This window comes from Malaclemys terrapin, chromosome 2 (genome assembly GCF_027887155.1).
Source record: "Malaclemys terrapin pileata isolate rMalTer1 chromosome 2, rMalTer1.hap1, whole genome shotgun sequence".
Taxonomy (NCBI): domain Eukaryota; kingdom Metazoa; phylum Chordata; order Testudines; family Emydidae; genus Malaclemys; species Malaclemys terrapin.
The window spans coordinates 193,301,763-193,329,580 of record NC_071506.1 but is presented as its reverse complement, the minus strand read 5'-3'; the positions used below and the strand labels follow the sequence as shown (position 1 = coordinate 193,329,580).

The following is a 27,818-nucleotide window of genomic DNA, read 5'->3' as shown; positions in this document are numbered from 1 at the left end:
CTAGGAGCCCTAATCATGGACCAGGGACCCATTGTGCTAGGCACTGTACAAACACAGAACAAGAAGATGGTCCCTGCGCCAGCACGCTTACAATCTAAGTATAAAACAAGGGACAACAGATGGATCTAGATAGCTAGGGGAGGACAAGGGAATAATGAGACAGTATCGGTCAGCATGATAGGCAGTGGTCTAAATACGCCAATGCCTAACCAGGCCAGATTTTCAGAACTTTGCTTCCATATAGGCACCTAAATACGAGCCAGATTTTCAGAAATGTTCAGAATCTATTGCAGGTGATGAGCTATTTTGAAAATAAGGTCCATATTTTACACAGTGAGACCCTCTTATGTTAAAGGTTTGGGTTTTTTAAGTGTGGGTTTATTTATTTTTTTACAGTATTGGTCCAAAAAGCAATGGAGTTCTGCTGATTTACATCAGCTGACCTGGCCCACTATTTATATGCAGTGGTTCACTGCAATTGCAGTTTGCACATTGCAATGCATTGAAATAATTTGGGACTTCCATTCTCATTCACTGCAAATGACAGATGGGCCTGAACCAGCTCTCCAGATTCAAAATCTCATTCCTTATAAACATATGAATGTTTGCAATCTTTGGCTTTTTTATAATTACAGTTAAAATAAATGCCAACTAACCCAATCTGCCCCCTTTCATTCAATTGTTAAGTGGCTGATTTCTTTTAGGAAAAGTAGATTTTAATTTTATCAGAGTTGACTAGAAGGGAGGTCCACAGTATATTACATACAATAGTTCATGATTTGTGTCCCAGAGAAGTTTTATTTTTTGAATAGATACCTTTTAACTTGGTTACAAGGAGATGAACTGTGGAAAGAACTGTCAGTCTCCATTCACTTTGACCCAGTGATTCAGTACCGTCACTTCCACAATTTGAAGTCAGTTTTTTGTGTGAAGCTTTCTTCTGAACTGGAGTTGTCGAATTTGCTCCCCAAATGTGAAGGAGGTCAGTCTGTGGTTTCTAGCAAAAATCATAACATTTACAAATCCTAGCATTACCTCTGTCTATGACAGCAGAAGCTGTAGGTCTAATTGCAAAGTGATTCTATAACCATCAGCTAGAGAATAACGGCTTGATCTGAAGCCTTGACTTCAGTGAGCTTTGGGTCAGGCCATAATAGCAGGCCTTGAATGCAGTGTAAAGATGCAAAATCTGACTAATCTACTCCAGTAACTCCTTTCTGCCAAACTCTGGTAGTATTTTTGTTGACTTCTCCTGTAACATTTACTGTTTTGACATTACAAAAACAACTGATTTGCAGAGGGGATAAGTGTTTTAGATACAATAAGGAATAATTCCATTGACGTCAAAGGCAAAACTCCTATTGACTTCAATGGGTGCAGTTTGGAGGCCTTGGTCTCTTCTTCATTTTTTTTTTTAATTAATATTATGCTCTCTGGACTGTAATATCAGTGGTTGAAATCCTGGTCTGAATTTAAGTCAGTGGCAAAACTCCCACTGACTTCAAGAGAGCCAGGATTTCACTTTGATTTTATCTTTGTCCTACTACCCCACTTTTTGCTATCATGCACAAAATCCCATTGAGTTATTGGGAGTTCTGTGTTCAGAGGGCTTGCAGCAATTTAGAGGTTTGTCACTTAGCAGACCAGACGCTTAAGGTGTAGTGATACTGCTGTAAGAGGAATTTTACTACCAATGATGAAATTGGCCCATAATTTTCAAATGGTTTTGAATGCGTTTGCAATGTTCTATTACTCTGCATGAACCTAGCTATTTCTGAAATACTACAGTCACCCACATTATTTATTTACAACCTACAACAAGCAGGTCTGTTTTAAACTTACCTGTTACTTCTCTCCACACTGAAAAGTTGATTTTCCTTTCACTTTTCTGCTTCCTGCTCCAGAGACCTGATTTACAAACTGTGCAACCCTATTCTCCTTTGTGCAGGTTGTACGGGGTATAAGTGATGGCAGAAAGTGCTTCCATTTTTAAAAAACATTTCAATTGCATTCTCCCTCCTGTACACACATTGGGCCAAATTCTACTTAATTTCATCCCATGTAAATATGAAGTAACCAAAATCTGCATAGTAACTCTGAATTTACGCTGGTGTAATTGAGGCATAGGTGCTGGAACTAGGGGTGCTGCCGCACCCCCTGGCTTGAAGTGGTTTCTATTATATACGGGGTTTACAGTTTGGTTCAGTGCCTCTCAGCACCCCCACTATAAAAATTCCAGCACTTCCGAGGAGCAAATCTCTACCCTGATACTAGCCTGAGATGCTAGTCTGAGTACTGAGGAGATGCCCAAGGGAAAGGGAGGGGCCTCCTAAACCTGTGGAGTGGCTCCATAGTTAATTCTGTGGATGCTACTACAGCCCTGTGAGGTTGTGGGTTAATATGTGTTATGCCCTAACATAACTGGGTCATATTGGGGAGCCCTGGAGAATCCATGCAGTGCTAGTTTTTGGCCACTTCCTCATCGTCTCAGTGGATGCTACCATTCAGGAAGCATCCCTTGCATAGTCTCGTGGAATCTAGGCCCCTCCTTTGCGCAGTGAATCACTCCGCTTTTTCTGCCTTGAGGAGTTTCACATTCATGGAGGTGGGGGTTGGATTCTCCACTGTAATTTGGCCCACTGTTCTCTGTAAATCAGTCTTTTGAGCAGGGCAATATTATCAGCAAATCTAAACTACAAATACTTAATATACACTCTTTCACTTCTGTCTGCCAGTTTGCTTATATACCCAAAAGAACTCTATCAGATTCATTTAACATGTTATTTTGGCTATCAATCCATATTGACTTTCCTTTCACTGAGTCACAGCACACAACAGTCTTGCAAAAGGTACATTGTGTTCTTGGCCAAAGTGTCCGGAATCTTACCCTTAGCCATTTCCAGTAGGCCTACAGGCTGACCAGCATTTTGTTCTCTGAATCCTTGTTTGATTCTTTCCTATATAAGGGACCTGCTTTTGCCACTGTTACTTCCTCCCTCCTGCCTGGCAAAGCCTTTTCTCTATACTTTACTATATTTGTCAGGTGTAATTCATCATAACCAGCATGCTAAGTTTTCATAGTTCCAGTTGTTTAATAACTCAGTTCAGATGCAGTCGCGAGCAGTTTAAATTTTTCACTTTACCAAGGGAAAAGAGCATTTGTCCCAAAATGTAACTCTCAACTTCTTTTGTCAATATGGATGTTGGACAGAATTCCTTTTGGCTGCCGAGTGTTGTTTGACGTTGAATAAGCTCAATTTTCATCACAGGGGTTTAGTCTAGATCTTAGAATCCCATTTAAATGAGAATCATTAAAATCAAATGCATGCTGGGGTACTGCCTCTCCCTCAGGTGACAGGAAGTAGGAACATAATCAAAGGGTGCATGGAAAAATAGGTTCCAAGACTGAGAGTGCCATATAGTCACTGAAGAGGAAAAGCATTGCTACATGGGCATCTGCTAAATCCTGCTGTTAATGCAGCTGGAGAGATGGTCTGAGTGCTGCCATGCAGGTTTAAGAGAGGTAGATAAGCTCTATGAGACAGTACAAGTCACAATGGTGAAATATCTCTGTTTGGGGTGAAATTTAGGAAAGAGGTGTGAAAGAGTGTCTGCCAAAGTAAGACAGACAAGTGATGTGACTGGAGGCAAGGAGCCGAATATATCAATCAGAGATCCTAATGAGAAGGCCTGGTAAGCCCAGATATAGTAGGAAGTCCAGAGCAGGAAGGAAATTTGCAGTGTGATCCAGAGGAGCTGTCAAGAAGATGCTGGTCTCCATTAGTAACTGGTGAACATTACATGACAGAATTAACAGAATAGACAATCATCAAGTGATCCATTCCCTGTTGTCCACTCCCAACTTCTGGCAATCAGAGGTTGAGGGACACCCAGAGCATGGGGTTGCATCCCTGACTATCTTGGCTAATCGCCATTGATGACCTATCCTCCATGAACTTATCTAATTATTTTTTTGAATCCAGTTATACTTTTGGCCTTTACAACATCCCCTGGCAATAAGTTCCACAGGCTGACTGTGCATAGTGTAAACAAGCATTTCCTTTTGTTTGTTTTAAATTTTCTGCCTAAGAATTTCATTGGGTAACTCCTGGTACTTGTGTTATGAGAAGGAGTAAATAACATTCCTTATTCACTTTCTCCACATCAGTCTCGATTTTATAGACCTCTATCATATTCCCCTCTTACTCGTCTCTTTTCCAAGCTGAAAAGTCCATGTCTTTTTAATCTCTCCACATACAGAAGCTGTTCCATACCCATAATCATTTTTGTTGCCCTTCTTTGTACCTTTTCCAATTCTAATATATCTTTTTTGAGATGGAGTGACCAGAACTGCATGCAGTATTCAAGGTGTGAGTGTACCATGGCTTTATATAGTGGTATTATGATATTTTCTGTCTTATTATCTATTCCTTTCCTAATGGTTTCTAACATTCTGTTAGATTTTTTGACTGATGCTGCACACTAAGTGGATGTTTTCAGAGAACTATCCACAATGACTCCAAGTTCTCTTTCTGGGGTGGTAGTAGCTAACTTAAATCCCATCATTTTGTACATATAATTGGGATTGTTTTCCAGTATGCATTACGTTGTATTTATCAACATTAAATTTCATCTGCCATTTTGTTGCCCAGTCACCCAGTTTAGTTAGATTCCTTTGTAACTCTTTGCAGTCAGCTTTGAACTTAACTATCTTGAATAATTTTGTATTGTCTGCAAATTTTGCCATCTCACTGTGTACCCCTTTTTCCAGATGAATATGTTGAATAGCACTGGTCCCAGTACAGATCCCTGGGGGACACCTCTATTTACCTCTCTCCATTCTGAAAACTGACCATTTATTCCTACCCTTTGTTTCCTGTCTTTTAACCAGTTACTGATCCACCAGAGAAAAATTAAACCTGGTTCCTGTCAGGTGAGGCCTGAGGTTAGGGTTGCCACCTCTGAGGTACAAAAAACCAGGACATCTGGGATGATCCTGTGCCCATAAAACTGGACAGCTTGCAGTGTATACTGAGCACCCTTACAGATTTCCCAGGACAGCTACCTCAAAAAAGGGACAATCGTTGGAAAACCTGGACAGGTGGCAAACTTACCTAAGGTATGTCATTAGCAGAGATAATCAAAGGTGTGACTTTATACCTGATAAGTACAAATAGTTAATTTATTATAGCAAAATGTAAAAAAGGAAAAGTAAGGGGAAGAGGCAAAAAAAGGGAACAGGGAATGTAGAGAAAGAAGAGAGAAAAAAATCTGAAAAATGAATTTTTTTATTTCCCTCCAAAATGTTCACGGAAAATTCTTACCTTTTAGATTATTTCCAAATTAGTAGTTCAAGGATCCAGTGCAGGTAAGCAGGTAGAAGTTTTCATACTTAAATGTCAGTGTCAGAAACTCTTGGTTCTGTAAATGTAAGAAAAGAAGAGACATTTTCTTATGGTTTCTAGTATTTCTTTAGGTTCACCTGGAAATATGGCAAGAGCAATCTTTCTTGTTGTACAGTATGTTGGTAAATCATTTCAGGTCTCTAAACAAACACCAACAGTGCAAAGATGCCAAGATTCCACAGTGGCAGATGTGTGAGAAATACCTAGACAGTCAGATATGTGAAGATAAAAAGAATTATTTGAATTTTATGAAACCTCAAAAAAGACTTGGTTTGGTTTGAGTTGTGGATGAAGGTTCAGGAAGTGCTATTTTTGTGTCACCTATCAGTAGTTAGTACAACAAGCCCAAAATATGACATAAACAATATTTGCAAATTCCACATACTTCTTAAATTGTTTACTAAAGCAGGTAAAAAATGCAGAATTTTTTGGTGAAAATATTTTGAATTGTTTTGGTGAAAATTTTTCCTTGAAATTTTGATTTTTTTTATTATGACCATTCTATAAGATGGTTGAAAAAAACAGCAAAACAATTTAATTGAACGTTTGAAAGTTTTAACATTTTTGACCAGCTTTAGTGGTCACCATTAAAAAGTCAGTAGTTGACAACAGATATCACACAGCTACCACAGTTATTTCCTATTTGAGGTGTAGGGTGAAACTTTTGTATCTCAGATTCCACTTCATGCTAACTGCTGGAAAATGCTGACTTTAATGGTGACAACTGCATATTAATTTTTATTTATTTTCCAAGCAAATGCTTCAAACTTTTTTGAAAGCATGAAACAGAAAACTCCAAAAAAGGACTAATGTGGCACCTGTGAACATTTAATCGTTAACCAACTAGAGAGTCTCCATCATAAAGTGTTAAAAAACCTAACGTGCTTGGCACTATCCCTTTAAAAGGAAATGCACTTTGTCTACTGTGAACCTACTTACAATTGCACTGGTTTCTAATGATTTTTAGTGAGATATTTACACACCTTGATTTGCTATATAGTTACATGTTCCACACCCATGTTGGAAATTAGAATGTCAATAGACATTATTTGTCTATACATCTTGTTTCTCAATCTACTATAAACAAGATGCTGCAGTATGCTAAAATGAGATGTAAAAAGAATTTAAGAATAAAACAGAACTGGAAATTGTCTAATTAGTAACATGATTAAAAGGCGATTAGCTCCTGCCTGTTTTTATAAGAGGTAAAGGAGAACTGTGCTTCTGTGAACCAGTTTTTTCTAATAGTGTAATACTCTTCTGTTGTGTTTGGCAGCTCTGCTGTGAGAGATTTTGGTGTCAGCTTGAATACTGATCCTATTACTTTAATCAGTAATTTACCACACAAATGAGTGCATCAGAGTTGTTTTTTAAATCAAAATATTTATTGAAGTTCCATCAATTTAAAAATAAGCAAACACATAAACCCTGTGTATACAATGGAATCCACTAGTAGTTATGATAGTCCAAAATAGTATTGGCATGTCATGTGAAACTTAGATGTGACAGACTTGAAAGAAAAAACACAATAAAATGCACGAATAGGTAAATATTGGGTAACTGGATGCTTAGTTTGGTGAATACCATTTTTAAATGAAACAAACAAATAAAAACTTGTATTTATCAGTGTTAGAGACTAAGGGCTAGATTATGATTTTACTTGGATGAGAGGTAGCATTTAGATGCACTGCCCCAGGAACAGTCTAAGAAAGAAACTGATTTGAACAGTCACAGTTCCTCCCCTGGTTTCCTCTTCCTGGCTTATTCCAGTAACAGAACATTTTTTCCTCTGTGCTGGCTCAGCTAGTGTGCTGGGGCTCTGCCCATTGCCTACTCTTATCTGGCCACTGCCTGCCAACATGGGAGAGGGGAGTAGCATCTCTGCCCTATCCCACAGAACACAGACCAGGAAGGCTGCACTCCTGCAAGTCACAACCTTGCCCTAAGTACTACCATTGATCTTTATGAATAGTTGAGATGCTTAATAGAACAGACTAATAGGACACTGAAAATTTTTTAAAATTTTGGCCATGCAACTGAGATGGAGGGAATTTTAACAGTGGTCAAATGGATAATCCAGCTTGAGTATACAAAACACAGATAGAATATTCATTCTCCAATTATTGCCTCTAAATCACCAGTCTTTGAAGCCCCTTCCTGGTGGAATGAAACATGGTGAACCTCAAACATTGTGGAAATGGGGTGCTGCTAGAGAGTGGGGTTTGTGTGTGTGTGTGTGTGAGAGAGAGAGAGAGAGAGGATGCGGTGTGCAGAATGAAATACTTGGAGAACAAATGAGAGAAAATGTCAGTGGAATAACATGAAGGAAATTGCTCCAGGACCCGCAATTATTAGAAGTTGAAAACATGCAGGCAGAATGGCAGTATTGCAAATTGCAATCTTCAGAAATCTTTTTTTTCTTAAGGAAATATTTTTTCCTGTGTGGTATTTATTTCTGCTCCACAGTGATATGGTTTCTAGGCTGATACAAAATTTCTCTTTCTTATTGGTTAAAACCTGTATGTCTTTGCAAGCTGCTCTGACCAGAATGTCATCCATAAAAAGGTATAAATATACTCCCCTTAACTGAGCCACTACCCACACCAGAACCTTGGTGAACTCTCTTGGAACCAGTAATTCAAGGGATAGTGACGATTGAGGGATTGGGCCACATATTTGTAAGGAAATCTTCTGAATCTTTGGTGACATAATCTTATTGGTACATGGCAGCATTGTATGTTTCCTATATATCTAGTGATGTTAAACAATCCTCAGGAGAACCTGTGGTGGGAATTGATTAGAGTTTCTTTGTGAAATATGAATTACGTTATATGTTTGTTTAGACTTTTCTGAGCCAACAGTGCTCAGACTTTCTCGGAACTCCCTGGGGTTACACAAATAATAAAATGTGATCCTATGTAGTGTGTATATATAAATTATCATTGTGGAGGAGACACCACTTCTCTATCTCCAGAAAGTGTTCTGTGCCTTATTAGATCTTGCTTTGTTTTTCTGTCCTGTGTGAAATTGACTTCATGGGAAACGAGGTGAAATACACACTCCTGTGATTCAATATTCTTCTTTCATTACCTCTAGGACCCACTTGTATGAGACAGTTCTGTATCTAATGGATAAAGAACTACCTATCAAGGATGTTACATTTCCTTCTAACCTCTGTCCTGCTTTTAGGAATAAGACTTGGTTGTGATTTATTTTTTACCTCTAAAATGAGCTGCTGTCTAATTCTGTCTGATTTGACTAATATTAAGGAGTGTTTAGTTGCCAGGAGTGAAATCCTGGCCTATTGAAGTCAATGGCAAAATTCCAATTCACATCAGTGGGAGCTGGTATTTCAATCCTAGATTTTATTATTTACAGGGTCTATCCAAACAACTGTTCTGCTGGGTCAGCTTGCCTGAGAAAAGAATTCACTTCAAATATCAGTTGATTTTCTGTGTCTGATATAGTCAGTGTCTTCCAGATTACATAGTCAAAGCCATTTAGATACTCTAGAGAAAGACAGCAATGAAGCCAATGTGACCTTGTATAGAGTGAATTTCAATATTTTACCTACAGAAAAAGATATTTAATGCAGTTCATTGCATCTACAAAATGCTGCCAAAGCAAGAAGATGGGGGATAGCTATATTTGAAGAGTGTCCTATGCTACTTCCTATTTTCTCACTGAAGCCCCATCTTTAGAGCTGAACATTTCCTTGAAAATAAATAATCGTCTCCTCAGATGTGTAGCAGGCATCACTCTGGGGCCAGTAGGTCTAGTGGTCAGGCCATGGCCAAACAGTCTCTCCGAATCTTGGGGCAACTCTTCCAGGCAGTCTGGGGGCCCTAGCGGCCAACACCTAGTTTATCGCGCCCACCACTCCTGCCTCCAGGATCTCTCAGGCGACTAGTGGGAGGAGGGAGGGTAGAGGGACCTCTCCCTCTCCACCGAGTCCTGGCACCAGACCCCAGGGGGGAGAGGCCAGAGATGGGCCAGTTCCTTCTAGCTGCTGCTCCAGGTTAGCAACCCCTGGGCTGCTTCCTACCTTCCTTGTTTTCTCTTCAGTTTCGGGTGTAGACCCAGCTTTTCTTTGCACAGTCTCAATAATTTAGAGCCCCACTTGGGATTGGTGGGCAGCTTCCCTCCTCACTCCCAAAGTCCAGTTGTTCTCCCATAGTCAGGAAGAAGGGAGGAAAAAGGGCAGGACTTTGGTCTGCCAGCCGAGTCTTACTCACAGTCCCAGTGTTCCCCCACTGTAGATTGCTCTGCTTCAGCAGCTACCGCCTGTCTGCCTTCTTGCAGTCAGTCTCTCCTTCACTCTCCCCTAGTCTGCCTGCCAGAACTGCCCTTTAAGATGCTCTTCTACAGGGAGCATGCCTGGCAGCTGCGAAGAGCATGGCCTTCTTGACCCAATACCATCCCACCGTTCCTTTAACCTTAGTGTGGGATCTATAAATCTGATCACAAGGTGACTATGTCCTTTGATACAGATGTTCAGATCATATCTACTTCAAGGATAGAAATATCAACTTTACTGTGTTGCCTTTTATAAAATGTTATTTCCTGTCTGCTTAGTGTTCTGCCCTCATTAGGATGTCCCCATTCTGCCTTTAATAACTTCCACAAAGGAAGGAAGGAATGAAGGGGAATGCTTGTCACCTTTTTAACCTTAGAGAAAATAAATCTTCCTTTTCTATTGTTTTTTTACACCTTGTTCTTAAAGCCCTAAATGCCTCCACTACACTTTTATAATCACAGCACTAGAAAATTCTCCTCGGAATAATCTGTCACGCTGATCTTGGTCATACTGTGCTGATCCAAAATCTGACGACAACGTCCATCTTCCACGGAGAGAAGATTCAGTGAATCGCTCAGGGATTGATAAGCCTGGGAAGTGAAGTTCTTTGTTTATCCACAGAACAGGTTTGGCCGTGGTATGCCATGTATAACCTTCATGATCTGATTTTTTCCAGCACTTTCATAAGCCCCCAGAGCACCCTTGTTTTTCTTTATAATGCTGAATTCGACCACAGAATCATCTAGCTTGGACTCCTGTGCTTTTTTTAAAAGACGCTAATTGATTGATCAGTTAATCCCATCCTACTGTATTCTACTTTCTGAAGTGTTCATGAAAGCCCAAGTCAATGTATTTTGGCATTCACAACTAGAGTACTTAAAACTCTCTTGATACTAAATTAATTTTCTATAACAATTAAGTAAGTACTAGATATGGGCAAAAATAAAGACGGTTTTGGAGTTGCAAAGCCTCATTAGCTAATATTGGTTTAGCAAATCCCAAATCAGGTTAGTTTGGATCTGGGTCCCATTTTGTCTGTCTGTGTGATCTATTTTATCTAACTTATCCATGGTATTTCTAGACAGCAGAAATTTACTGTAGCTTATCCAGCTGCCCACAGTTTGGGTGGGTGGGTTGTTAAATAAATAGTTCCAGTGCTGGCTAATCTTCAGTAATGATCACATCTTGTGTTTAGGATTATAGAACAGGACAATAATTTTTTTTTAAACCACAAACTTCTCCCCTTCCTCTGCTGTAAATCTAGATTGACCTACCATCTTACTGCACTTCTGGAGGACACAAGTGTATTCACTCCAAATGGACACTAATCCTCTTCAGAGAAAAATGTTATTTTTACCCTATTACTGTAACAATGGTGGGGGAGGGAGGGTCAGTCCCAATCCTACAAATGCTTACGCACATGCTTAAGAAAATTGGTGAAGGCAGGGGCGGCTCTATGATTTTTGCCGCCCCAAGCACAGCAGGCAGGCGGCTTTCGGCAGTGCGCCTGTGGGCGATCTGCTGGTATCGCGGATTCGGCGTCATGCCTGTGGGAGGTTCGACGGTGCCGTGCCATCGGCGTCCCCACCACCGAATTGCCGCTGAAGCCGCGGGACTGGCGGACCTCCCGCAGGCATGCCACCAAAGGCAGCCTGACTGCCGCCCTCATGGCAACCGGCAGGCCGCCCCCCGCAGCATGCCGCCCCAGGCATGCGCTTGCTGCGCTGGTGCCTGGAGCCGCGCGTGGGTGAAGGTGACATTTGCCAAACTGCTTTCAGTCTTAAGCATTTTGTTGAAAATATGAGCAAAAGTTCGTGTCAATCCTTATGATATTGAAACAGTTCATGTATCCATAGGCAAGTCTGTCCTTTTAGAAAGAAGCCATAAGCTACTTCTGTGTCACGGGGCTACTTACTTTGTTGTGTCTGCTGTCCAAGCAACATAGACATAGCACATGAACTTTAACTGCTAATAGATGGATTAATTAGGTAAGGTTATTTAAATATTTGTTCCATCAAAAGAAACCCTTAAATAGCGTAAATATTTTCCTTGAAGAAGGCCTTGAAATATAGGACTTCAAGTGAATGTAATGCATTTTGGGGAAATCTCTATTTCTCAGTACTAAGTTTAGGTTGTGCTACTAGAACTTGTGTTGACTCTTATTGTACAGCCTATTTTTAGAAGTGGGTTAGGGAGTCATACATCAGTGACAGAATTTTTCTGTGGGATGAAACGTCACATAAAAAGTTCATCCTAGCTTGACTAATTGTATTTATTACCAATTGATTTGATCATTTGAATATATTAATAGTACTTAGAATTTATATAGTGCTTTAGAGCCTCAAAGCGCTATCTAAAGTTTAATCCTCAGTACACCTAGAGCTAAATGAAAATCAGCAGATGCAGTTTAATGTCAAACTGATTCGAAATCAAAATTTTGTAGATTGGGAATGTGAGGCAGAGAAATTACCATTATTTATTCTTATTGTTATTGTATTACACATCACTTATCATACTACACATTTACGTAGCATCTTAGAAAAATACAAATATTTAGGAGTGAATTCAGCCCCTGTATTGCTAACTGTGAAATCCCTGTAGCATGAAAATGTAAGCTGGGGGCTGGACATGAGGAATAGATAGGCAGGATATCATGGGCTATAAATCAGGACAGAATTTGTCTAAAAGATCCCACTTCCATAGCACAATTGTCTTTCACATAAACAGTAAAGAAAGTTTCAGCTTCTCTAGATTTTTCTATTATTTACAGCTGGCAGAGGTGGCATTGGGTTGTCAATCTTTCATGTCCACTAAGGATGTTCTGTGAGGCATATTACAGTAATTCAGAGAGCTTTTTTATACAGAGCAGAGTGGAGGCAATCAGTCAGCTGAGATTCCTGGTGTGGTATCTTTTCCCAGCACAGGACTTCCTTTTTTTGGAAGCATTTGTTCATTTTTGTATCATCCTTTAATATTAACCATACACAAGCTGTCTTGAAGAAGTGAATGGAGCAACACAAGTGATATCGACTACTAGTGTTTACTGTGCCGCAAACCTTAGACTATGTGTTTTATACAAGTGTCAGAAACCAGTGAACAAAATTATCATGTCACAACCTTGAGCAGAGAATCTGACCCACAGCTTGTAAAATCCTTTGAAATAGAAGGTCCAAATTCTGAACTTGGATGTCCAAAATAGCATTTAAGAGTTAAAAGTCTTAATTTTTTAAACAAATTTGTTGTTCAGAATTAGCATGTGAATGAACAGTTAAAGGCTTTATTACTCAAAGTGGGGCACAGAGTGTTTCCATTGAAATAGTAAGAATGTTAGGTCCTGTGTGCTAAAGTCAGCAGCAGTAAAGTGGTTAAGTGTCATGACAATGGGGCACTGGAAATGTAAGGGCGAGATTTTGTACAAACAGGAGGCATTCTGAGTATTTTAGGGATAAGAAAAAAATCCTTAGTTACAGCAAATTTGGACAGGAGCTTTCTTACATTTTATCTGTACCAATTAGAAGCTTTTCTCTCAATTTCTTTCTCTCTCTTTTTTTTTGTGTGTAAACAATAAATGTAAACATGTAGGCTGCAGATACCAATCATAGCACCGAGCAAGGGGTGTAGCATGGTCTTTGTGCTGCTAATAGATACTTGGATGTTCTTGTGCCACAGTTCATCAGATAAATTGAGAAGACTGCCAGCTCCAGAGAAATGCAGCAATAATTTATTATACCTGAAGCAGACTGCTTTGCAGACACAAGCTTCCTGCTTTAGTGGCTCGTTGCAGTCAGAGAGAAGTAATGGCATTTAGGCAGCGCTAAATAAAGTTGTCTATCTTGTACCTTTTCCTGTTTGAAGTCTAATAGCTTTAACATTCTGCTCTAATACAAGATACCATAGTAGTTTACTATATCACTGTCATACCCCTTATTAGTCCAAGTCTTATTTTCACTGCCCTCGTCTGCACTTGCTGCTCTGACAAAGAGTTGCTTGCCCAGACACTCCAAAATTAAAGTTGCAAATACAATATCCAGCTTTTATGGGACTTCACGATGAGTGATGCAGACATCAATTCTATTTTGGGGGAGATGTTTAACTAGCATTCTTTTGCTTAATATATATTGTTTATTCTGTCTTAGACTCCATTATTTGTTTTTGGTAAATATTCAATTTGCTAACAGGTATAAATTTACTGTTGATCCTTTATAGCCTACCCGTCAGATTAACTCTCCCCCACACCACACCACACCCACACCCACAGCCAGAAGCCAATTAGTTAATTACCTCCCCAGGTGCAAAGCATGACTGATTGAGTGCTTTCACTAGCCTGGTAGGTGATGGGAGTTAAGTCCCATCATAATACCCAATAACATTTATGCATTGATTGAGATATAGAAGAATTGCACCACTTCCAGCATCTACACACTAGTGATGACCACCAGATATATTCTCAGCATAAGTCAGCAATGACATTTTTCTAACCTCCTCCAGAAGTCTATATTCACACAACCCCATTTAGGATAATTCACATGACCACACTGAAAGTCAAATGGAATCATCTCTGAAAATGCATCAAGCTCCATTGACTTGTTATCATCTCTTTTTTTGTTTCTATGAAATCCATTAGTAGTTTTCCCAGAACAGAAATGTATCTGAACAGGTTTTTTCTTTGGTAACATAAGTGTCCATGAGCTACTGGAGTGGTTGGGTGCTGTTCATGAAGTCTGCCAGAGCATTTTAAAACAGGAAACATTTTATAATTAGGAGGCAGGGTCGTCTTATCTGCATAACTTCATAAAAATAGCATTCAGAAAAACTTTTCTCAAATCAGTCCATTCTACAAATATTGACAAATATTTTGATGTATGACATGGTACAAACAAGCTCAGACTGTTGTGTGACTACAGGCTTTTGCTATAACTGATGGCAAAAGAGAATGGGAAAATGCATAAACTATATCACCTGGGGCTAAGTATGTCCCAAACTTTCCTAAACAGTACTTTTTTTTGAGTATACAGTTGCATTATCAATTGTATTTAGTAGATTTCTGCCAATGTTGGTTAAAATTAAATTATGGTTCTACAAGTTTATGGCCCTTTTTGTGATTTTTATGATTTTTTTGGATTGGGATTCCCAGTAATGGTTAAACATTACATGATATAGAAAAACGGCACCACTTCCAGCATCTACATGCACCATGATGATGACTACCTGACATGTGCCTAACATGGGGTAGCAATGAAATTGTTCTCACTGGTGGATTACCCCTTAGTGCCCAAAAGGCTGGTAGACGTAGGTCACAATTCAGATCCCGCCTATTTCAGGTGCAATTGGTGACCTGTATTAAAAAGTTTTTGTCTCCATCATCCCTTTTCTGGTAGTCGAATGTCTACATTACAAGAAAAATCACAACTGGCACTCATTGTCAGCCTTTTTGGAAGAGGGACCAAAGACTTGAGGCCAAATCTTTAGCTGGTGTAAATTGTGATTGCTCCATTTAAATCAATGCTGTTATGATAATTTATATCAGGTGAAGACCTGGTACCTGTACACTTAGCTACCCTATCAAGCTAAACGTGGTCTGGGGTCTCTGTCCAGGTCAGCACTGAGACACACTAGTAGAGCAGTGTGGGGAAGCTTGTGCCATTCTTGTAATTGTTCTGTGGCAAAGCATAGGACTTTTGTTTTCCGGGCTTTCAGTCTGGCTCCTTTCCCCAGCACTAAATTCACACATTAAATACGAAACAAAAAGCATGCAAATGAAAAATAAACAGAAGTGTAGATTCTCACAGCAACTCTAATTAAGCCTTTTCTTACATATATAATAATTCATATTACTATTATTTTAGTTTTTATTGAGAACTGTCAGTGTGCATGGTGTTGTACAAACACAGACAAAGATATGGTTCCAGCCCAAACAGACTTTACAATCTAAAGACCTACAGACCAAAACCATTGTGTCAGCTGAAGTCATTCATAACTTCAGGTGCATGACATCTCTGAAAATCAGGTCCCAAGTGTAAGTTGAACACCCAGATTTTGTAGACATTTTTGAAACTGCAAGTCCACAAACCTCTGTTTCTTAGTTTGTAAAATGGGGATAGTAATACTTATCTAGTTGCAGTTTGAAATAAGGCTTCCTTTATTAATGTTTAGAAAGATATTTATGATGCTCTGAGGCATACCACTATTTATAAGTGTATGGTGAATCTTATGATAGTTCAGGATGAAGCAGATTCTTGGCAGCGACAAAAATAAATAGGCCTGATTGTCGTTTATGAGAAGGCCTGGTTACATCACTCTGAATTTCAATGAGACCCACATTAAGGTCTTTCTATATTGCCAGAGAAGTTAAAGGTGCATTACGGTAAATAAAAAATCTTTCCCTGTGTAACGCCCCTATTCTACCCAGTGACACTCTTCTTATGGTTTGGTGGACAGGCCTGGGTTCTTCTGGGTCCCGCCTTGCGCCTCAGCTGAGTGTTTTCTTTGTATTATGCTGATACACAAGTACTTGGCGATACCTCCACCTCCCACACTCCTTCCTGGCAAAAGTACCAGTGGTGCTGCTTGAAAGGAAAAAATTCTAACTACCCTCTAACCCTGACCCAGACAGAGGGCTGATAGACTTCCAGGGAATAACATAGGGACATACAGTAAATCAGACAAGGTAATTGTATTAAACAAACGATAAATATTAATTAACAATGCAGACAAATACTCTTAGAGTCTCTGGTGCCCAACCTCCGACTTACATCAGAGGGGAATAAGACTGTAATGTCCTGTTGGAATGTGTACTACGTTGGGGCCCTGGCTGGCTGGTGAGAGCTGTGTATTCAGTAGTAGCAGACAACAAATTATCCCACCACTTTAGGACATAGTCAGTTCATAGATGTCTTCCAAACAATGTCCCTGACTACCAAAATAAGGGTTGATACACTCACAAACCCATGACGTGTATGATCCTCTGGTTTAGAGCCTGATTCCCTTAGCAGACTCAGGGGCAGTGTGTTAGAGGCAGAGCAGTGCAGTGGGTGGCACGTGTGAATGAGTGGTGCCCTCTGGTCACCCACCAAGATAAGCTAAGCTACCTCACTTGGCAGGAATCACAACAGAGTCCTGCGTCTGACGAAGTGGGCATTCACCCATGAAAGCTTGGGCTCAGTAATGGGAGAAATACAACAATCACTCTAGGAGAGCTCAGGTGTTGGGGAATTTGGGGTGGGAGGAAGAATCTGTCTTGAAAAACTCAAAATGTTGGTGGATCCAGGCTCATTTAGTCTTAAATTCATCCCTGTGTAGGTCTAGCTATCTAGGACACCATTTTCCCCCAACATGCTGCTGCTGTAGCACTGCTAAAGCCTGAGAATGGGTAGATCCATGCCTTCTCTCTTGAAGAGCAAATGAGCCTATAAACCTTTACATACGCATACAGGATCCAGAACGAGTTGGGCCACTGGAATGATACACGGTCGCACACCATCTAATGCGGCTTTGGAGACAGGGGTCTTAGTAATACCAAAAATAACTAAGAGATTTTCTTTCCATCCAAAATCGGACAGGGTAAACATTTTGGACATGAGAACTTATCATATCTCATCAGGTACAAAGAGATGCATACCATGGCGTACCAGTTGCAGTAGCTTGCACGCAACATGTAGTGTTGGCAGTAACATATATCAGTTTTCTCTGGTAAAGGCTTCTTCCTCTTTCAGCATTAGAAACATGTAAGCGTTAGAGACATGTAAGCACTTTGCTCAGAGACATTTTGAGGGGTGGGGGAAGACAGCGGATTAATTTTAAGACCTCAAGGTCGGATTATCTGCTGCAGCCAAGATCTGCACAGCACAGTAGGGAGATGGCGTGTCAGGGAGTGGGTTATGCATCCTGGATTCTTTGTCCAGCTTCACCCCCGCCTTGGCTCTGACTTAGGTTAGAGCAATCTAAGGTCTATTTCCAGCTAGGAATATAGCCAGTAAAACTCACACAGGAGGAGTGTGGCTAGTGAATATTCATTCTTTCTGTTTCTTATAAGATATGTCAAAATCTGATTGATATAGGAGATCAGTGCTTGCTTTCTTTTTAACCTTCACCATAGACAACAGAGATTCAGTGGTTTTCTGTGTGTAGAAAATGCTGTTGTCACTCAGCTCCTCCAGTCCAGGGGCCCAATCCTACACAGTGCTATGTACACTCAGCTCCCATTAACTTAATCCACATGCAGCATTTTGCAGGACTGGTCCTATACTAGGTGTACATCATTTATAGGCCAGGCTGTGGCTCATGCTACATGCCATTAGAAGTTAGTAAAGGGCATAGCCCCCTCCTCCCCTTTACTGTCTTGCACCAGTGCTTTCCGTGCTAGAGGGGTAGCAAGTTCCACAGAGAGGCTACAACCCTCCTCACACAGGAAGGTAGGAGGGGGCCAGGAGGGAGCAGAGTCATGATTCTTCCCCCTCCAATGTTCCTGGCGGTGAAGCTACGCTGGCATTTCAGGGAGTGTACACTGTGCTAAGAATAGACCTAATGTAATTTTCTCCCTCCCCAGAGCAGTGTGGATATCTCCTTCCCATGCTGCCGCAGGGCCAGCACACCAATGCACCACACTTCCTATGGACAAGATTGTAATGTCACAATCTAGCCCTGTATTAATATTATCTTTAATAATTTATATTAGAGTTGTGCCCCCAAATGTGTGAGATGTTGTATTGGCACATAAGAAAACACTGTCCTAGCCCTGAAAAATTTCCAAACTAGAAAGAAAGACAAGGTGGAAAAAAGGGATGAACCACACAAGCACGGTAGAAACATACCTCTCAGAATGCCAGAGCCCAAATGTGGGATGCAGTGTGTGACAAAGACCCAAAATGAGGGCCACAAAAAATTATGCATGCAGGAAACTTAAAATACTGTGGGATTAACTCCTTTGGGGTGGTAAATACATCTCTCTCTAAGTCAGGGGGTCATCCTACCCTATTTCCTTTATAAATAATTTTCCTCAATAAAAGAGAGAGGAAACGAAATGTGTATGGAATGTATAAAGCGACAAAGAGTCCCGTGGCATCTTATAGACTAACAGATGTATTGGAGCATAAGCTTCGTGGGTGAATACCCACTTCGTCAGATGAATGTAGTGGACATTTCCAGAGCCAGGTATAAATATGCAGGCAAGAATCAGTCTAGAGATAACGAGGTTAGTTCAGTCAGGAAGGATGAGGCCCTCTTCTAGCAGTTGAGATGTGAACACCAAGGGAGGAGAAACTGCTTCTGTAGTTGGCTAGCCATTCACAGTCTTTGTTTAATCCTGATCTGATGGTGTCAAATTTGCAAATGAACTGGAGCTCAGCAGTTTCTCTTTGGAGTCTGGTCCTGAAGTTTTTTTGCTGTAAGATGGCTACCTTTACATCTGCTATTGTGTGGCCAGGGAGGTTGAAGTGTTCTCCTACAGGTTTTTGTATATTGCCATTCCTGATATCTGACTTGTGTCCATTTATCCTCTTGCGTAGTGACTGTCCAGTTTGGCCAATGTACATAGCAGAGGGGCATTGCTGGCACATGATGTCATATATAACATTGGTGGACGTGCAGGTGAATGAGCCGGTGACGTTGTAGCTGATCTGGTTAGGTCCTGTGATGGTGTTGCTGGTGTAGATATGTGGGTAGAGTTGGCATCGAAGTTTGTTGCACGGATTGGTTCCTGAGTTAGAGTTGTTATGGTGCGGTGCGTGGTTGCTGGTGAGAATATGCTTAAGGTTGGTGGGTTGTCTGTGGGCGAGGACTGGCCTGCCTCCCAAGGTCTGTGAAAGTGAGGGATCATTGTCCAGGATGAGTTGTAGATCATTGATGATGCATTGGAAAGGTTTAAGCTGAGGACTGTAGGTGGTGGCCAGTGGAGTTCTGTTGGTTTCTTTTTTGGGCCTGTCTTGTAGCAGGAGGCTTCTGGGTACACGTCTGGCTCTGTTGATTTGTTTCTTTATTTCCTTGTGTGGGTATCGTAGTTTTGAGAATGCTTGGTGAAGATCTTGTAGGTGTTGGTCTCTGTCTAAGGGGTTGGAGCAGATGCGGTTGTACCTCAGTGCTTGGCTGTAGACAATGGATCGTGTGGTGTTTCCGGGCTGGAAGCTGGAGGCACGAATGTAGGCGTAGCGGTCGGTGGGTTTTCGGTATAGGGTGGTGTTAATGTGGCCATCGCTTATTTGTACTGTGGTATCTAGGAAGTGGACCTCCCGTGTAGATTGGTCCAGGCTGAGGTTGATGGTGGGGTGGAAGCTGTTGAAATCGTGGTGGAATTCTTCCAGAGTCTCCTTCCCATGGGTCCAGAAGATGAAGATGTCATCAATGTAGCGTAGGTAGAGAAGGGGCGTGAGTGGACGAGAGCTGAGGAAGTGTTGTATCAAGCATATTGTGGGGCCATGCAGGTGCCCATAGCGGTGCCACTGGTCTAGAGGTATATATTGTCACCAAATTTGAAATAATTGTGTGTGAGATAAAGTCACAGAGTTCAGCAACCAGTTGTGCTGTGGCATCATCAGGGATACTGTTCCTGACACTTGGATTCCATTTGTGTTTGGGATGTTTGTGCAGAGAGCCTCCACATCCATGGTGGCTAGGATGGTGTTTTCTGGAAGATAACCAATGTATTGTAGTTTTCTCAGGAAATCAGTGGTGTCACAGAGATAGCTGGGAGTGCTGGTGGTGTAGGGTCTGAGTAGAGAGTCCACATATCCAGACAGTTATTCAGTGAGAGTGCCAATTTCAGAGATGATTTCATTTGCAAAAATTTGACACCATCAGCTCATGATTAAACAAAGACTGTGAATGGCTAGCCAACTACAAAAGCAGTTTCTCCTCCCTTGGTGTTCACACCTCAACTGCTAGAAGAGGGCCTCATCCTCCCTGATTGAACTAACCTCGTTATCTTTAGACTGATTCTTGCCTGCATATTTATACCTGCCCTCTGGAAGTTTCCACTACATTCATCTGACGAAGTGGGTATTCACCCACGAAGCTTATGCTCCAATACGTCTGTTAGTCTATCAGGTGCCACAGGACTCTTTGTCGCTTTTTACAGATCCAGACTAACACGGCTACCCCTCTGATATGGAATGTATGTAACTTTGGGACTAAATTGAGTTACATCCCTCAAAATGAAAGGCATTTGAGAAGGGTAGGCAGAAGACAGGGCAATATCTGTCTTTTTATTTTATTTTATCTGTTGTATTTGATGTCTTTTATATATTTTGCAGGTAGTTTTTTTAATATAGGTGGAATGTAATCAAATTAAATTATTTTATAATTAAGGATGTCTGAAGACTGTACTTTTCCTGCTGAATTCTTATATTTTCCATCTGTTTTCCTTCTCTTGTTCTTTTTTGTGATTTGTTGAATTAACATTTTTATGGTGGTACATTTGGTGTGCCGAGGCTCTTTTGTTCATGCTGTTATGAAATTTTATTCTGCCTAGGAAAGCTTTCTGAGTCATTCTTGAGCACCCTGAGGAAAAGTAGGGATAAGTATGAATTTTAGTTTGCAGGGTGACAGACTCAAGAGATGCACAGATTAAAGAGCTATGGGAGATTATTATCATCTTTTTGTGTGAGGATGTTTCTAGATGTCTATATGCTTCTATGGTAATAAAATGACGAAGCTATAAAAAGAGCAAGAGAAACAGAGGGGCTTGATTAAAGTTGCAAAATGAAATGTAATGGCCATTACTAAGTATTAAATATAGGTTGAATTAAAATGTTACTAATTTTCTTGTACTGTGGGTTCTTGAAAGTTATATTTATTTTATTGGGAGATATTCTGCAATCCTTAGGAATTTTGCCTGAGTAATGACAGCTGGATTTCACCCATGGTATGACTAAGGCTTTACAGTTTAGTATTTCATGATTATTCCTCTCTGAAGTTTTCCTAAGATTCAAGTGAATAGCTGCTTATGGTTTATAGGAAGAGCAGAGGTTCCTCATCATCATTCTCTACTCCGATATTGACAAAATGTAAGCAGAGAACACAGCTCTGATTTTCGTGCCTTTGAATTGTGTTTGATACTAGGTAAATGCAAGTACAGGGCACTAAAAATATCTTCCTTTGCAATGGAAACTCACCTGGCACCACCACTACAAATACATTGGTGGTTTAAATGGAAATCTGGTTGACTGTTGTCTATCGAAACTCTTTCAATCTGACCAATTTCTTATGATGATGCCTAAAGAGCCAGTACTAGTCTGTGTTTGTCATATCTTAGCTGGATGTTTTGTTTCATTTCCCTTTTGGGCTAAATGAAATCTGATGCTTAATCTTCGATAGTCTGAAAAGTTTATTATACCTAATTTAAATAATTTTAAAAAGCATCATTCACTGTCGTAGCATCCAAGTCTGCTGTATCATAATAATATCTCTCAGTAGAAAAGAGTGTACAGTTAACATATGAATTACTCAGTATCAAAAATGTAAGTAAATAAATGAAATGTTGGCATATGCAAGATATATTTTGGTAGAAAACACAATGTTCTGTATTTTATGTCACTTGTGTTGGTTTTGGGATACATGCTGAGTTAATCTCATTGAACTTTTCCCCAGGAATTGATGCGCTTACAATTGCCGGGTCATTATGCTGCTCCACCTGTGTAGTGTTAAGGTCAGTGTGTTTTTCTGATTATAAAAACCATCCATACCATTCCATTATAAATTCACTGCCATTCATAATGGAATGTGCCATAGCTCAGAGCTAGTTGCAGCTGCCCCCAGTATACGTTTAAATATCAAACAAATGAAGCGTAGGCAATTTGAGATCCCTTTACAGCTAAACCTGACAATGCTACATTTGAAGTAATCTTCTTTACATGTTAAGTTCCCATACAAAAATTTTTTTAACAAGCCCTGCACAAGTATATTTATTTTATTCAACCACATCATGGTAACCCTTACAAGATGATCCCAAGGAAGTCCTGGGAGCAGCAGGCAACTGTAGCATTGCAGTTGCTCACCTTCATACTTAAACAAAACACAGAATGCATCAGTCACCCACAGTCATGGGGCATTTTCTGAAATTCACAGATTTTAACCTTGAAGTGATTCAAAGTAATCAAAACACAAATATCAGTCATCACAGTATATACATGATGTGAAACTCAAAAGTATATGACTGACACTAGCTGTATAATAGTTGAATCTGTGAGATGCTGGGCATGCAGTAACATACTGTTATTGTATTATACACCTTTCTGAAGAGCTTGGATTTTCTAAAGTGCTGTACGTTCATAAAACGAGCCAGAATGTGTGTGAGTGCCTTGCTAGTATTATTTCCATCACTGAAATAAGCGGTTTTCTGTTATTTACCTTTACATTTTTCTTTGCTGTTGAATCCACAGAATAACTTGAATTCCCGGAAAATACAAAATAGTGCCTTATATGTAACCAGGTCGTTATGTTCTTCCAGTTTTATGGGGATCTGTTCTCTGTGCACTGAATTTTGCAATTTATGGTAGTCAGTAAAGGCCTTAGACATTAATTATATTGCTAGGGGGATATTTGTTGCTTTTTCTGTGTGCAAATTAGACAAAGCTCTAATTGCTGAGGACATATAAGCAGTCATCATAATGACTGGTATCTTTATGTAAATATTGTACAGTACTCATTATTTGAATTCCCTGTAGTTGTAAATATAATGGGATTCTGACTGTGCTTCTACAGCATTTGTAATACTGACAAAGTGGGAAGGAAGATGCAATTAGTTTTAGGAGTTAAAATAAATGGATTTTTTTTTTCAAATGGAGAGAATCAGATGGGAGAGATTCTTTAATAACTAAAAGATACAAGAGTAATTTGTGATTATTGTAAGCCAGAAATAGAGTCTTATATGTGGGTACATTTATAAGAATTTAAAAACAATAAACATCACTTGAGCACGAGACCTATCTGCAGGGTTATCAACTCTTATCCATTGGTGATAACACAGCCTTTCCCAGAAAGTGACCCTGAAAACAGAGAAATAGATTGCACAACTGCATCTTTAACTGCCTCCTAATATCTTTGCAAACTTGTGCTCTGGCAGACTCAAGGAGTGACTCCTAGAGCTCAGGATTCACCACCAAGAATTCTGCCACCTGTCCCCAAGAGTTCTACCTTACGGATAGATAGCAAGAGCATTCCAGTAACTCATAACTGATATGCTGGGACAGAGTGGTAGAGGTAGTCTTTGAGGCACAGTGGTCATAGACCTTTCAGGGGTTTATACTTGACAACCAACAGCTTAGATTGCACAAGAAGGGAATTGGGAGCTTGTGCAGAGCCCAGAAACGCATGTGTGGCGTGATCATGTCAGCTTGCTACATTTAAAAGGAGAGTGAGCCACAGTTTATGCTAGCTAAAGTTCCTGAGTGACCTTCAAGGGTAACCCTTCCTAGAGCTTATTACAGTCATTCAACCTGGAAGTGGCAAATGGCCAGGTTCACATTTCAGAAGAATTAAAGGAAGGGGTTGCTGTATCCTATTAGTCAGAGGAGATATGATTTTCCAAAATATTTAAATATGATGCACTACAGCTTACAGCAGCTGCCTGTGTTGCCTGCAGCTACAAAGAACTATATTTAAGTATACAATGCCTCCTCTCCTCCAGAGATGCATCTTTTACATTTCCTTTGGGCCTCAGCCTTCCAAAGTAGTGATGGATGTTGGTGTCAGAGATCGAAAGCCCTGGTATTTTTTAGACATTTCACCAATAATTTTTTTAAATGCCATTAAGTGAAATAAAATATTTTGCACAATTTCAACTGCTGACCTGTGACTGGGACACTTCCCACCATATTTTTCCAAATGGAGGGAGGACCTGTTCTTCATGCCCCCTGTATAAGTAACAGGTTAGAGCAAGCTTACACTGAAATTTTAAAAGTAATTCAGAGCTGCCACTGCCCACTCTTCCCTTCTGTCTCTGGAATTGTCATTTTTCAGTAATGGTGCCTTCCTGTCAGTCAGTGGAAGGACATCTCTGGAAAAACCATAACAATGTATAATTAATCCATGTAAACAGAGAGGTAGCAGGTACTGAGCTACACTGCATATATGTAGAATGGGGTATGAAGCTCACAAAATTCTCCTCCCAACACACAGTCCTTTACTATTTGAGCTAAAGGAGAATCTTTGTTAGTAGCATTAAGACTAACAGACATAGAAGGTGACACGATTCCAAACAGGTGAGTAAATCCCATTATATCCAGGAGAGGGCAGAGGTACACATTTACACAAGCTGATATATCGCAGGTGCTGTAGGAACAACTAATTTGCAGATTGTGTGGAAGTGTAAGGATTACATTTAGAAGAAAAAAACTGTCTCCTCTTCCACACCAACATCACGGCACCTATGTTCTTTTGAAAATTATGTTTTATCATTAAAATGAATAAATACCTCTAGACTAATAGACCTTCTCTTCTTTCACATCTAAGATGGGTTTATTTATTTATACATTGACTTATAACTAGCTATAGGCTCTGGGTGTATTTGCAAAATTGAAATATAATTTGAGCAATAAAGCATACTGTTATAGGCAGCAATATCCCAATATCTGCCCATCACTTAAAACTACTTACACTATATATCCAAAATACAAGAAAATACTTGAGTAAATAGAGAGGTCATGCTCTGTTGTGTTTGTCTTTTCATATATATAAAACAAAACAAAAAACCTCCACTAACACTCACCCCAAAAAAATAAACAGTTGAAATTTGAATTTGCTCAGTGACAATACTGTATTTTCCCATCACATCATTTACAAAACTCAAGCCCGTAAAAGCATGGAAATGAATAGTTAAGGACATCCTAAATCTTAGTGTCAACATCAAAGCAAATACAGTATTCTTATCAAGTATAAAGAAAAGCATATTTCATCTCAACACACTATGATTGTCAAAGAGGGCACTTAGATTTTAACTCTGAACTATCTGATATTAATAGAATTGCCATTGCCATTACTGTGGGATAATCCCAGTTCTGTTGCTCTGTTTTTGATCCCCTTGGAGGACATTGAACAATCTAAAAGTATCTTTCTTATTTGCACCACATAACGACAACGTAATGGATATTATGGCTTCTTGTGACATAATGTGTGTCACAACTTGCAATGCAAATGGCAATGTCCTAGTGCAAAGGAACAATACAAAAAGGTGGGAACTCGTCACAAAAAAGAAGAATGTACAAATCTACAAGAGGATATTACTGTATACAAATGAGGGCGTCTCATTTGGAGAACTTTGCATTTCACTCTAAGGTAAGCCTTTTGGTTCCAGATAAAATATCTATAGTTCTTTTGAGGTGTGGGTGCTTTAAACAACTATGTGATGATTTATAAAGTTTCCTCTAAGCTTTTAATTTTTTTTTAGATCTTATCCAAATTAAAGGAAAGAACACTTGCTAACCTTTCAATGGGAATCCTGCATTTTTAAACTTGATCCTCAGTTAGATAAGAGGGTTTGCCTCAATACCGTACATATCTTATAAAACCAGCCATTGCTCTAGCTTTACAGTATATGCAATGGTGTTCACCTACCAACTGTATCCATAAGCAGCACTAATCACATTCTTTTTATAGTACACTATGTGATGGTATTGTGATAAAGAAGTATTAGTTTTAAAAAATAGACTTCTTAATTAGGCAGTTCATCACATGCAGAGGTGATCCTTTTAATCATACGAGTTAGAGATTGGGAAAAAAATTTATTTCTAATGCAACCCTGTGCCAGTATAGGATTGTACCCTACAGAATATTTAGGATGCAATGTACAAAATAAATTCAGGCATTCTTTTACAATGTAGTTTTTCAGTAAAATTCTCTCAATCATTTAACAATCACAGCTAAATTTCTTATAAAGCAGCACATCAGCATACACAGATTCATGTGCCATGACTCAGATAGAGGCATTTTCTAGCCTAAAACATTCTTATGAATCAGGATAAAAACATTTTGCAACTTTCATTATATTAAAACTGGATTGTATGTACCGCTGCGGTCTCTCATGTTTTCTGATAATGTGGTAACTAGAGAGGTGTAAAAAGTTACTCTGTATATGTGGGGGGGGGGGGTACTTAAAGTTTGGAGCCCACAGTCACATAATAGGATTATAGATGACAGAGATGGAAAATAACTAGGATCCATCAAAATTTGTCTATCTGGGTTGGTGTTTAACACTTTGAGATGTAGGCATGTATCCATAGAAAGGAAACCACTAACCTTTTCTTCAGAGCCCTTAGATATAAGCTAGCACTTCATGCAAAGTCAGTTGTGGCTCTAAGCAGGGGTGGGAAGCAGTACCAGGGAGCAGAGCCAGTGCTAGGCATAAGCAGACTAAGCTATTACTTAGTCCCCCAAGAAGCTCAAGCTTCCCCCCCCACACACATTCACTTTTTATTATAAGAACTTGGCTGTTTTATTATTGTCAGGGGTGGGGAGGAGACAAAATATTCCTGCTTAGGGCTCCCAATGGACTAGTACTGGCTCTGAGAAGAAGGAAAGATTTTTGTCAGGCCTGTGAACTGAAGACCTTGCTCTCCTAATTTCTAGATCCTACGATTAGTATAACAAAAATATTAGTTAAGATGACAGTTATATCTTAATAGAGAAAAACAGATTAATTCTTGGCACAAATGTCCTTTCTGGTTTATGTCAGCCCCTGTTTCTTTAATTAAATTGTTTCTAGAAATAATACTCTGTTCTTTGCTTATTGTCCCACGGTCCTATAGCAGAAGGAACAACCATAAATTTAGTAAGGCACAGGGGGATTGGGGCACTGGGTCCCATACTAGCAGAAACAAAGAAGACATGTTGTGATGCTCACAAATGTGACACAAAAGCATTAGTACCAACCTTGGGGCAGACTGTTACAAACCAGGGCGCAAACCCCAAGTTGGTTGTGAGTTCTGAACTTAGATTTCACCAACCAACTGCACCAAGTGCAAACTCCGCAGGCACTTTAACAGCCTTAACATGGAGTCACAGAGGCTCCCCTTGGGTACTCCAGTCTGTCTTGCTATTCAGGTGAGGGTATCTCTGTGATAGATGGCCCCTTATACCAAGAATCACTGTAATATTCAGGTTCCTCCTAATCCCAAAGGACCGATCACTTA

General features: G+C 39.8%; 1 protein-coding gene across 1 annotated transcript in view; it reads left to right on the top strand.

Moving 5' to 3' along the window:
• The first annotated feature begins 5,040 nt into the window (after nt 1-5,040).
• HECW1 (HECT, C2 and WW domain containing E3 ubiquitin protein ligase 1) overlaps nt 5,041-27,818 on the top strand; it is a 297,476-nt gene continuing 274,698 nt past the window's right edge. The window contains exons 1-2 of the mRNA XM_054021224.1: nt 5,041-5,119; nt 22,282-22,339. Of these exons, the coding sequence (XP_053877199.1) occupies nt 22,313-22,339 (27 nt within the window). The 5' untranslated portion in view covers nt 5,041-5,119; nt 22,282-22,312. The remainder of the gene's footprint in view (nt 5,120-22,281; nt 22,340-27,818) is intronic.